Genomic DNA, 12,407 nt, shown 5'->3' on the forward strand with positions numbered 1-12,407 from the left:
ACAAGAGGGGGCGGTGTTGCGTTACGTCAGAGAAAATATTACAGGGGTGCTTTGGCAGGATAGATTAGAGGGCTCGACTAGGGAGGCTATTTGGTTGGAATTGAGGAATGGGAAAGGTGTAGTAACACTTATAGAGGTGTATTATAGAGCACCTAAAGGGAAGCGAGAATTGGATCAAATTTGCAAGGAGATAGCAGATATTTGTAATAAGCACAGGTCTGTGACTGTAGGAGATTTTAATTTTCCACACAAAGACTGCGAAGGCCATACTGTAAAAGGGCTGGATGGTTTGGAGTTTGTAAAATGTGTGCAGGATAGTTTTTTGCAGCAGTACACAGAGGTACCGAATAGAGAAGGGGCAGTGTTGGATCTTCCGTTAGGGAACAAAATAGGTCAGGTGATGGAAGTATGTATTGAGGATCACTTCGGGTCCTGTGAACTCAATGACATTTAGTTTCAATATAATTATCAGAAGGATAGGACTGGACCCAGGGCAGAGATTTTTGATTGCATAAAGGCTAATTTTGAGAAGATGAGAAAGGATTTAGATGGAATAGATTGGGACAATTCGTTTTATGGTAAGGATGTAATAGGGAAATAGAGGTCATTTAAAGGTGAAGTTATGAGGGTACAGAAGCTTTATGTTCTTGTTAGGTTGAAGGGAAAGGTTAAATGTTTGAGAAAGAAATGCTATTCAAGGGATATTGGAAACTTGGTTAGGGAAAAGAGAGATAACTACAATATATTTAGGCAGCATGGAGTAAAGGAGGAGCTTGGGGAATATAAAAAAAATTAAGAAGAAGCTTAAGAAAGAAATTAGAAATTGCTTTGGCCAGTAAGGTGAAAATAAACCCGAAGGGTTTCTACATTTATATTAGTAGCAAAAGGATAGGGAAGGATAACATTGGTGCTTCAAAGAATCAGAGTGGACAGCTATGTGTACAGGCAAAAGAGATGAGGGAGATTTTGAACAACTTATTTTCTTCAGTATTGACTAAGCAGAAGGATATTGAATTGTGTAAGGTAAGAGAAACAAGTAGGGAAGTTATGGAAAATATGACGATTAAAGAGAAGGAGGTACTTGCGCTTTTATGGAATACTAAAGATGAAAAATCTCCGGATACTGACAGGATCTTCCCTCGGAACTTGAGGGAAGTTACTGTAGAATAGCGGGGGCTCTGACAGAAATATAAAAAATATCATTCGAAAGCTGGATGGTGCCCGTGGAATGGCGTATTGCTCCTGTGGTTCCATTGTTTAAAGAAGGTTCTAAGAGTAAACATAGCAATTATGGGCCTGTCAGTTTGAAGAAAGGGTAACTTTGAGGAGATGCGAAGGGATTTAGAGAGAGTGGATTGGGTTAAGTTGTTTTATGGGAAGGATGGAATAGAGAAAATGAGGTCATTTAAGGGTGAAATTATGAGGGTACAGAATCTTTATGTTCCTGTTAGGTTGAAAGGAACTTGAGGGATTTCAAACCTGTTAAAGGTTTGAAATCACCATGGTTTTCAAGGGATATTAGAAACTTGGTTCGGAAAAAGAGGGATGTCAACAATAGATATAGGCAGCATGGAGTAAATGAGTTGCTCGAGGATTATAAAGTATGTAAACGGAATCTTAAGACAGAGATTAGAAAAGCTAAAAGTAGATACGAGGTTGGTTTGGCAAATAGGGTGAAGGTGAATCCCAAAGGTTTCTACAGTTATTCTAAAAGCAAGAGGATAGTGAGAGATAAAATTGGCCCCATAGAGAATCTCAGTGGTCAGCTAGTGGAGCCGAGGGAGGTGGGAGAGATTTTGAACGATTTCTTCTCTTCGGTATTCACTAAGGAGAAGGATATTGAACTGTGTAAGGTGTGGGAAACAAGTAAGGAGGTTATGTAACCTATGGCAATTAAAGAGATGGAAGTACTGGCGCTTTTAAGAAATTTAAAAGTAGATAAATCTTCTGGTCCTGACAGGATATTCCCTAGGACCTTGAGGGAAGTTTGTGTACAGATAGCAGGAGCTCTGACGGAGATCTTTAAGATGTCATTAGAAACGGGGCTTGTGCCGGAAGATTGGCCTATTGCTCATGTGGTTCCGTTGTTTAAAAAGGGTTCTAGAAGTAAGCCTAGCAATTATAGACCTGTCAGTTTCACATCAGTGGTGGGTAAATTAATGTAAAGTATTCTTAGAGATAGTATTAATAATTATCTGGATAGGCAAGATCTGATTAGGAGTAGCCAGCATGGATTTATGCGTGGAAGGTCATGTTTGACAAACCTTATTGAATTTTTTGAGGAAGTTACGAGGAATGTTGACGAGGGTAAGGCAGTAGACTTCAGCAAGGCCTTTGACAAAGTTCCACATGGAAGATTAGTTAAGAAGGTTCAGTCGTTAGGTATTAATGCTGGAGTAATAAAATGGATTCAACAGTGGCTAGATGGGAGATGTCAGAAAGTAGTGGTGGATAACTGCTTATCGGGGTGGAGGCCGGTGACTAGCGGGGTGCGTCAGGGATCTGTTTTGGGCCCAATGTTGTTTGTAATATACATAAATGATCTGGATGATGGGGTGGTGAATTGGATTAGTAAGTATGCCGATGATACTAAGGTAGGAGGTGTTGTGGATAATGAAGTGTGTTTTCAAAGCTTTCAGGGAGGTTTATGCCGGTTAGAAGAATGGGCTGAACGTTGGCAGATGGACTTTAATGCTGAGAAGTATGAGATTCTACATTTTGGCAGGAATAATCCAAATAGAACATACAAGGTAAATGGGAGGGCATTGAGGAATGCAGTGTAACAGAGAGATCTAGGAATAACAATGCATAGTTCCCTGACGGTGGAGCCTCATGTAGATAGGGTGATGAAGAAGGCTTTTGGAACGCTGGCCTATATATCTCAGAGCGTACATAAATGAGAAGTTGTGATGTAACGTTGTAATTGTACAAGGAATTGGTAAGGCCAAATTTAGAATATTGTGTACAGTTCTGGTCACGGAATTATAGGAAACATATCAATAAATTAAAGAGAGTGCAGAGACGATTTACTAGGAAGTTACCTGGGTTTCAGCACTTAATTTACGTAGGACGGTTGAACAAGTTGGGTCTCTTTTCATTGGAGCGTAGGTTGAGGGGGGATTTAATCGAGGTATTTAAGATTTTGAGAGGGAGAGATAGAGTTGAAGTGAATAGACAGTTTCCATTGAGAGTAGGGGAGATTCAAACGAGAGGACATGATTTCAGAGTTAGGGGGCAAAGGTTTAAGGGAAACACGAGGGGGTATTCCTTTACTCAGAGAGTGATAGCTGTGTGGAATGAGCTTCCTGTAGAAGTAGAACAGGCCAGTTCAGTTGTGTCATTTAAGGTTAAATTCGATAGGTATATGGACTGGAAAGGAGTGGAGGGTTATGGGCTGAGTGCGGGTAGGTGTGACTAGGTGTGATTAAGTGTTCGGCACGGACTAGGAGGGCCGAGATAGCCTGTTTCCGTGCTGTGATTGTGATATGGTTATATGGTTTTTATCCTTCACTTAGACAGCCAAAGATACCTCATGTCTTCTTTTAACTCTCCTGATTTCTTTCTTAAGGGTTCTTTTTACTGCACTGTTTTAATTCCTCAAGCTCCTGATTTACTCTCTGTTTCCCATACATGTCATACATCTATCTTCTTCTTTATCTGAGATTCAATATCCCTAGAGAACAAAGGTTCCTGTTCCTTATTCAGTTTGTCTTTATCCCTCTCAGGAACATACAAACTCTGCATTCTAAAATTTCTCCTTTGAAGGCCTCCTTTTTACCACCGACATCTTTGCCAGAAAACAAACTGTCACAATACAGGCTTTTTAGATCCTTTCTCATTTCTTCAAATTTGTCCTTTTTCCAGATTAGAACATCAATCCGAGGACCTGATCTATCTTTACAAACGATCAAGTTAAACTAATGTTGTTGTGATCACTGGAACAATACTGTTCCCCTACACACACTTCCGTCACCTGCCCTAACTCATTTCCTAATAGGAGATTTGATATTCTATCCACTCTAGTTGGTACCTCTATATATTATTTTAGAAAACTTCCCTGAACACATTTTACCAACACTAACCCGTCTAACCCGTTAACAGTATGGGAGTCCCAATCAATATGTGGAAAATTAAAATCCACTACTATCACAACTTTATGTTTCCTGCAGTTACCAATGTTACCAATCAGTACCCCGAAATAAGAAACATTACACAATATGCGTCCAAACAATTAAGACTTATAACTCTTCCTTTGACTATCTGGTTAGTACAGAAACGAAATTTAAATATATATATATATCGTATTAAACAGTCTGTGCGTCAAGTTGCAGCTCGCTCAAAGGACGACCGTTCAAAATCGCCCTCCACCAATCGTCGCTATCCTTCGGACCCTTGCTCCGAGTCTACCCCATCCGGAAGCCCACCAAATAACATATAACAATCACAGCACGGATACAGGCCATCTCGGTCCTCCTATTCCGTGCCGAACGCTTCCTGTCACCTATTCCCACTTACCTGCACTCAGCCCATAACCCTCCAATCCTTTCCTGTCCATATACTAATCGATTTTTAATGACAAAATGGAACCTGCCTCTGCCACTTCCACAAGGAGCTTGTTCCACACAGCTGCCACTCACTGAGTAAAGAAATTCCCCCTCGTGTTACCCCTAAACCTTTGTCCCCTAACTCTCAACTCAATGCTTTCTTTGAATCTTCTCAATGGAAAAAAGAAACCGATCCACGTCCCCCTCAAACTTCTACGCTCCAAATAATAAAGACCTAACTTGTTCAACCTTTCTCTGTCACTTAGTTGCAGAAACCCAGGTAACATTCTGGTAAATCTTCTCTGTACTCTCTCTATTTTGTTGATCTTTTCGATAATTTGGTGACCAGAATTGTACACAATACTCCAAATTCGTCCTTACCAATGCCTTGTATAGGAGTTATACATCCCAACTCGTGTACTCAATGCTCTGAAAGGCCTGCTTTATTCATAATCTCTGTTTCCAGCCTGTCAGCCATTCCGTTATTATTTAATTGTATCTTTCCTGTAACATTATAGGAGATTATCTAGTTAAGCAGCCTCCTGTTTGGCACCTTAACAATCGCATTCGGAAAATCGGTGTAAAATCTCTGTCATGACTCTGGTATGTAGTACATCTGGCTAAAGTGAATTACGCTGCTTAAATCCCTGCAGTTTCGATGGCACCTGTACCTTTCTGATAGCAACTCGACGCACGTATGCTCCCGATTATTCACAGATCTCTGGTGCACTGCTGTTGTCTTCCACGATGAAGAAAGATGCAGTATACCTGAATGGAATTTAGAGTTGATATTGGAACACTGGAAAATGATGCCGGTGCAGAAGTAATAGGGGCAAAGAAATCGCCCGTGTCCAATAGGTATACTGCATCTTTCTACATCAATCGTATCATAATCAATCCCTGAGAACAGCCATATTCATTTAACGACGCCCAACAGCTCCAGTAATCCTGACCGAAAATAAAAAGTCAATTGTTGTTTTCTTCGGATTTCGGAAACCCTATAACAAGGTGACGCATATGAGATTGCTTAACGAGCTAAATTACATGGTATTACGACAGCGCTCCTGACATTACCGTCAGTTTGAGCACCCGCGCGATACAGCAGCACTTTTGGTTCATTTTTCTTCCCGCGCATAGTCACTGTCTTCGATATCCATTTACCTGTCAAGGCGAGTAGGCACCGAAGGTGCAGTTGTGGTATGTTCGTCGGCCCTGTGGACAAAATAGAAATACTTATATCTCCGTAATCCGGAAATCATCGGATTCCCGTCTCGTCAAACCACAACTTGAACCGTTTCCCGGTCCTAACAGAGTGACACATTAGGGTCACCTCAGAAGATTATTACCACCACACACAACGCTTCTATCTGTGACTTTGCATGAACTTTTAACATCATGTAATTTCACCCCGCTCCAATATCTGGTCTGGCACTCTGTTTCCCATCCCCCTGCAATTCTAGTTTAAACCCTCCCCAATAGCACTAACAAAGCTCCCTGCAAGGATATTCGTCCCCCTGTGCTTCAGGTGTAACCCGTCTCTCTTCTACAGCTCCCTCCTGCCCCAGAAGAGGTCCCAAATGATCCTGAAATCTGAAACACAGCCCCCTACACCAGTTTCTCAGCTATGTGTTCATCCACCAGATTATCCTGTTCTTACCCTCACTGGCACGAGGCACAGGTAGCAATCTTCAGGGCCCCCTCAATCTTGCTTCCGACGTGAGCGGTACCGATGTGTACCATGACATCTGGCTGATCACCCTCCCATTTCAGAACGCAGTGCACGCGATCAGTGATACCCCAGACCCTGGCACCCGCGAGGCAGCAAACCAGCCTTCTCGGGGGTGGAGGCCGTTCTTACCTCTCCCGCTGGAGGCCCTGGATTCGTCCTGCCTTTTGGCAAAGTCCTCTTACTGGGTGTAAGCTCAAAGTCGGGCTCTAGGTCAACCTGCACCTCCTGTCCCAAGGGCAATAGCCATGTCCGATGGACAATCTTGACAGGCCCATTCCCCTCCTTTGGATTCAATCGGAAAACTTGTAGGTTTGGCATCAGACTCTCCACCACATAGGGTGTGGCCGCCCAGCGGTCAGCCAACTTGTGCTTTCCAGGCAGTCCCAAATTTCTCGGCAGGAGTTTGGAGAACCTCACTTTTTGATCATGCCGCCTCTTCTTCCCTCGATTCTGCTTGGCGGCCGCGACCCCAGACAATTCATAAACCCTTTTCAGATCTCATAGCACACACATAATTCAAATAACTCTTCGGTGGTAAATCACCCTCGTCAGTCTCAAAACAAAAGTCAATGGGCTATCTCGCCTCGGGCCCAAACATCAGATACTATAGCGAGTACCCAGTAGCTTCACTTTGTGTACAATTATAACTGTGAACCAGATGCCCAGTATGTTGACTCCACCCTCTCTTCTCGCTGATCTCCAGGGTCCCGAGCATGTCTAGCAATGTCCGATTAAACCGTTCAGGCTGACGATCGCTGTGAGGGTGATACGTCGTGGTCCTAAACTTCTCGACTCCAAGCATTGCCAGTAACTCATAGATGAGTCTGCTCTCTAAGTCCCGTCCCTGGTCACTATGTATCCTCCTGGGAAAGACACAATCAAAGAAATACTTCTCCCATTTGATCCACCGCACGATCCTGCCTTTCTTTTCCCTCCGCCTTCACGGTGACGGCAAACTGACATGTGGCCTTCACCCCAGGTTCAGGAAAGTTATCCCACTCTTCGTCCCTGTCCAGTCCCTCATGCACCTTAAAAAAACTTTTGACCATCATATGTCTGCGATACATACGGCAATCGGGGGTCCGCAAAATCCAGCACCGGCGCCTGTGTCAGCAGCTCCTTCAGCGACTGAAAGGGCTCTTCGCAGTTTACATCCAACCTCTGTGCAGAGGTCCCCTTTCAATGTTTCGCTCTCCCTTTCTTCCCCAAGGGAGGGTAACCACACAGAAGCTGATTCAATGAGTGACTCACTTTGGCGTCGCCCTTCACAAATCTCCGATAATAACCAGAGAACCCGAGGAACGAGCGCAGAGCGTTCACAGTCGGAGCCCTTGCCCAAATGGTCACCGGTTCCATCTTCGCCGGGTCTGTAGCTGCTCCATTCTCTGAGGTTGTGTCAGACACAGCTACTAGACGTTTATCAGAACTGCAACTTGTCCAGGCAATGTTTTAACCATTCAGATTTCAGGCGGCCAAGAACATTCAGTAGTCTCGCTTCATGTTCTTCAAATCTGAATCGAAATGCTATGAGGTCATCGATATACAACAACACCTCAAGCATGTTCATATCCCCCGCAGTCTTCTCCATGAACCGCTGGAAGTTTACAAGGGCTCCAAATATGCCCTGGCGCATCATTTCGAACTGGAATAATCCCAGGGGACATATAAATGACGGCATCAGTCATCGGGATCTGGTAATATCCACTACTCAAATCCAGCAGACTAAACCACTTCGCACCTCTCAGACAGGCCGGCGCGTCTGCGACACTCGGGACGGTATACTGGTCACGGATGGTGCGGTGTTCAGAGTCCTATAGTTCAGACACATGCGTACCTTCCCGTTCTTCTTCAGGGCCACTGCTACTGAGGCGCCTTGGGGCTTCGGGAATCAGTGATGATCCCAGCTTCTTTCAGCTTACAGAAATGCTGCCGCATGTCTTCCATGACTGCAGGGGCCAGTCGCCGCGACCTCTCTCTAAACGGCGTGTCCTCGGTCACCCGCAGATTCTGTGCAGTGCTCTTGGAACAACCGACATCACACTCGCCAATGGAAAAGACACCTTTCAGCTTCAACATCTTCTCTACCAGACTCCTTTCCTTAACACGGCGGCACCGGACATCCCCCGAGTTGAATCACTCAGCGATCAACTGCCCCAAACCATTTTCCAATAGTCCCTCCCCGGCGTGCCTCACAGTGACACTCGACATTACCGTCACCGGGAATAAAATGCACCAGGGAGATCCCCAGCTTGAAGGTTTTCCTGAAAATCACTGCTTGCCTGGACAAACGGGGGCTTCTGTAGTTCGGACCTCACCAGTCCCCAAGCAGGAAATCCGGACATTCCCTCATGATCTTCCGGAACATCCACAAAGAGGGATTCGCTCTCAGGCGCTCTGGGAAATTTGGGAGTCCCCATCACCCTCGGTACTTCCCCGGGCGGTACTACTGTTAGCTTCGACTGGATGAACCACACAGTCCCTTGTTTAAATTAGGTATCCAGCCCAATGCTACCACGCACTTTCTCAAAAGCAGCTCGGAACCCTGGGTCTACTAGAGGTGTGTTGGTCTGTACCAGTATTGAAACACCGCTCTTCTCAACAGGTTCCGGACAAAGCCGAACCACTGTATCAAGAACCTCAGACACTACCACATCAGCCTACGAGAACTCCAGTTTCACTGACAAGTAACCGTCGGATGGATGATCAACAACACTGAATCCTCAAATCTCCAGTGGGTCCAATGGTGTCAAGTGTAAGTGCGTCAGATACCGGTTGTAAAACGAACAGTACAGTAACGTGACCTGAGACCCGGTGTCGAGTATGGCTTTAGCGTAATTACCCTCAGCCAATGTGACACGCTGGAGCGTGGACCCACTAAGCCTTCAAGAATAAGATCTTTTGCTTTGGGGAATTCTTGTTACATTGCTGGGAATGTGTTCTGCAGAGACAGCAGGCCGCCCCCTCTCGGTGTCTCCTCTAGGTTTTCCGTACGGCTGTCCCTGCTGAGGTACCCGGGGGCTCACTCTCCTTCTGGCGTGACACCTGCATTGTTCGACCCCTTGTGGAATCCGCCCTCGTCAGCTGCATCTAATGGGGGCGGGGTCACCCGCTGATTACAGACGACGTATCTCCGATCTCAACTCTCCCACAATCTCCTCAACGGCTCCCCGGTGTAGGCTATCTGTGATCACTTCACCGCAGGGGACTACTACCGGGGATTGTACCCGGCTGACTGAGTCCTCCCGCGCTTCTGCCGCGTTCACCCCTTTCCGTACCTCTCTGATCAGCTCAACAACAGATGCAGGGCGCGTCTTTTGAGTCTTTCGGAGACGCCACGCAATCAGGTCATAGGACTGGGTGCCCCTGGCTATCTGGTCCGTTCTTAACTCGTCCAACTCACCCTCCCGAATGACCCTTCTGCGCCGCAAGCAATTTAGCTGCCTCTGTAGAAGTAAAATAAAATCAGAACGCTTCTATCCCTTCTCCTGACGCATGTTTTGAAACCACGCCTTGAGTTCCAGTGGGCCTCCAGTCGGACCAAAAGCATGGTACAGTGCTTGCTTGCAGATAATTGACAGCTGTCGTTACGGCATAATTTAACCTGATGGGTCTCACAACGTCAGCGTCCCTCCCATTCAATCATTCAACCATTCATCATCCTTCACTGCCACTCATTAATAACTGAGAGTCCCTTCCGCCCTCATATCAGGAGTGGGCTTTAATTTATTGCATAGGCGGAACCTGCCACAGCTGGGTCTTTGGATTTGATTTCTCCATTTATTCTTCAGAGAATTAAGGGCGGATATTCTTACACGGGACGTGGTCTATTTAAACATTCCGAATTCGACCACTCTTTCCTCGCACTCCTCAGAAAGAATAGAACCCGCCCCCAGCCACCTCAGCGCTGGTCTGCATTGAAACGCCCACTTTTTCATCAAACCTCCACTGAGAATCGCAATCCTAAGCGTATTAACAGTGGAATTAACAATTCATCCGGAGTACGAATATCTAGCCACTCGTTCATTGCTCAGGGTAATCACCCGCATCCAACGGATTCAATCCAAGACGACCCCCCACACCTGTAAATCTCGCTTCGCCTGCCGTCAGTTTGATCACCCGCGCGATACAGCAGCACTTTTGGTGCATTTTCCGTTCCGCGCATAGTCACTGCCTTCGATATCCATTTACCTGTCAAGGCGAGTAGGCACCGGAGGTGCAGTTGTGGTATGTTCGTCGGCCATGTGGGCAAAAGAGAAATACTTATATCTCCGTAATCCGGAACTCATCTGCTTCCCGTCTCGTTAAACCACAACGTGAACCATTTCCCGATCCCAAGAGAGCGCACATTGTTCTGACGTCAGAACGTTAGTGTCAAAGTGAATGACTTTTAACAATGTGAAAAAAAGCCAAAGAAACAGCGGACGTGCCTGCAAAGCGGGATGCTGAGCGATGCAGAACTGGGACGGGCACGGCGCAGGGAGGGGAGATCAGAGCGGGGGCCGATCTCGGGTGAGTTACGAAACGGGGCGAAAGGCTGAGCACATGAACTGGGTTGAAGAGCTGGATGTGGACGTCACGTGAGATATCAGCAGCGCACTTTGTGCGATTCAGGCGGACATCAAGAGAACAGAAATGAAAATACGCATACAAAAACCATGGGCTATTGCAAATTGTGCTGGAGAGCTTTGAATGGAGTTCAGGGAAATGATGGATGGATGGATGAGCGGAATAGGTAGTTTGCATCTGTCTTCACTGTGGAAGATACCAGTAATTTGACCAACATGCAGAGGCATGCGTGTTGTGACGGGTCCAGTCAACGGAGAGGGATTCAACAGAAACGGCGGAAAGTTCAAGTGCAGCTTCGCGGCAGTGGCTTTTAGTGTGCTAAGTTTTAGAGTGCGCCTGCCTGAGATCCTCAGATCCTGAGGGAGGTTAGAACTTTATCATCGTGCTCGTACTTCTCCATTTCTCATCAGTTGAGTATCTTCAACTCATAAGGGAGAATAAAGAGGTGATAGATAAGAGCTGTAGGGAGGTAGTCATATCCTGGTTGCCTATAACTACTGTCTGCTCCTCCTCACATTTATTGACAGGACGAAGGTAATCGAACTACCGGTCTGGTACCCTGATTCGGTCCCAAAGGAGCAGCAGCTCGACGCACCTGATGTGCACGTAGTCGTCCGGCAGGGTGGGTGTCTCCCGTGTTTCCCAAATGTCACACCTAGTACAGATCACCGGCCTCACAGACATATATCCTGCTTCTATTCCTCAGATTTTACATGCCTCACTTCGACCCGTTATCCCCGAATCCCGAATGAACCAATGCCCTACCGTTCTGCCTGTGATCACTTCGGTCGATGAACGCTCCTTTGATGACTGCTCCGCTTGGCAGCCTCCCTTTACTGCCTGAATCTGTCCTCCTATTTAGCTCACGATTTCCTTCCTACATGCGCTTTCCGAGCTCCCTTTACAAAGTAATACACACATGTTCTCTATTATTCTGACTTCTATATATTATTCACATGTGTATTTATTCGTAGAGTTTCCTAACTCCACCTACAAAGATTCCACATTCTCTGACCCTAACATCTTTCTACAGATGTTATATCACCTGTTACCAACAGAGCCATCCCAACGCATATGCCTTCCTGCATGTGCTGTTAACAAAAAAGGATATCCTTAGAATTTAAGCTCCCACATTCGACCGTCTTTCAGCCGGTACTCAGTGACGCCATGGCGTCAGTATCTAATCGTTGGTCCATTCCTTTCTAATTGCTGCACGCATCTAAATGCGGCAGGGTCAGTCCAGCATTCCTCGCCATTTGAAATTCACCTCTGCCGTTGAACTGATCTCTTTGCTCTGTCCGCCCTGGTCCTTCTCTACAGGCATCTTACTCACATCATCTACTTATAAACTTGCTGGCCCTTCATCAACTGTATCATACTGGATCTCTTATCTCTGCCATTTTATCTTAACCACACCCAACTGCTTTAGTAAATCGGACGTAAAGAAAAATCAATTACTGTTTTATTAGAGATTCAGAAAGGTTTTCACTAAATTCCACAGATGAGGCGGCTTAACGAGATAAGATGACATAGTGTTCACGGAACACACCCGACCCTACCATTAGTTT

General features: G+C 45.7%; 1 protein-coding gene across 1 annotated transcript in view; it reads right to left on the bottom strand.

Annotated features, from left to right (window-relative positions):
• The window catches only part of LOC132386095 (uncharacterized), a 54,636-nt gene that overhangs the window by 36,150 nt on the left and 6,079 nt on the right, over positions 1-12,407 (bottom strand). The window contains exon 4 of the mRNA XM_059958395.1: positions 5,706-5,756. Coding sequence (XP_059814378.1) covers positions 5,706-5,756 — 51 coding nt within the window. The remainder of the gene's footprint in view (positions 1-5,705; positions 5,757-12,407) is intronic.

Source organism: Hypanus sabinus, unplaced genomic scaffold (genome assembly GCF_030144855.1).
Source record: "Hypanus sabinus isolate sHypSab1 unplaced genomic scaffold, sHypSab1.hap1 scaffold_100, whole genome shotgun sequence".
In the NCBI taxonomy this organism is placed as follows: domain Eukaryota; kingdom Metazoa; phylum Chordata; class Chondrichthyes; order Myliobatiformes; family Dasyatidae; genus Hypanus; species Hypanus sabinus.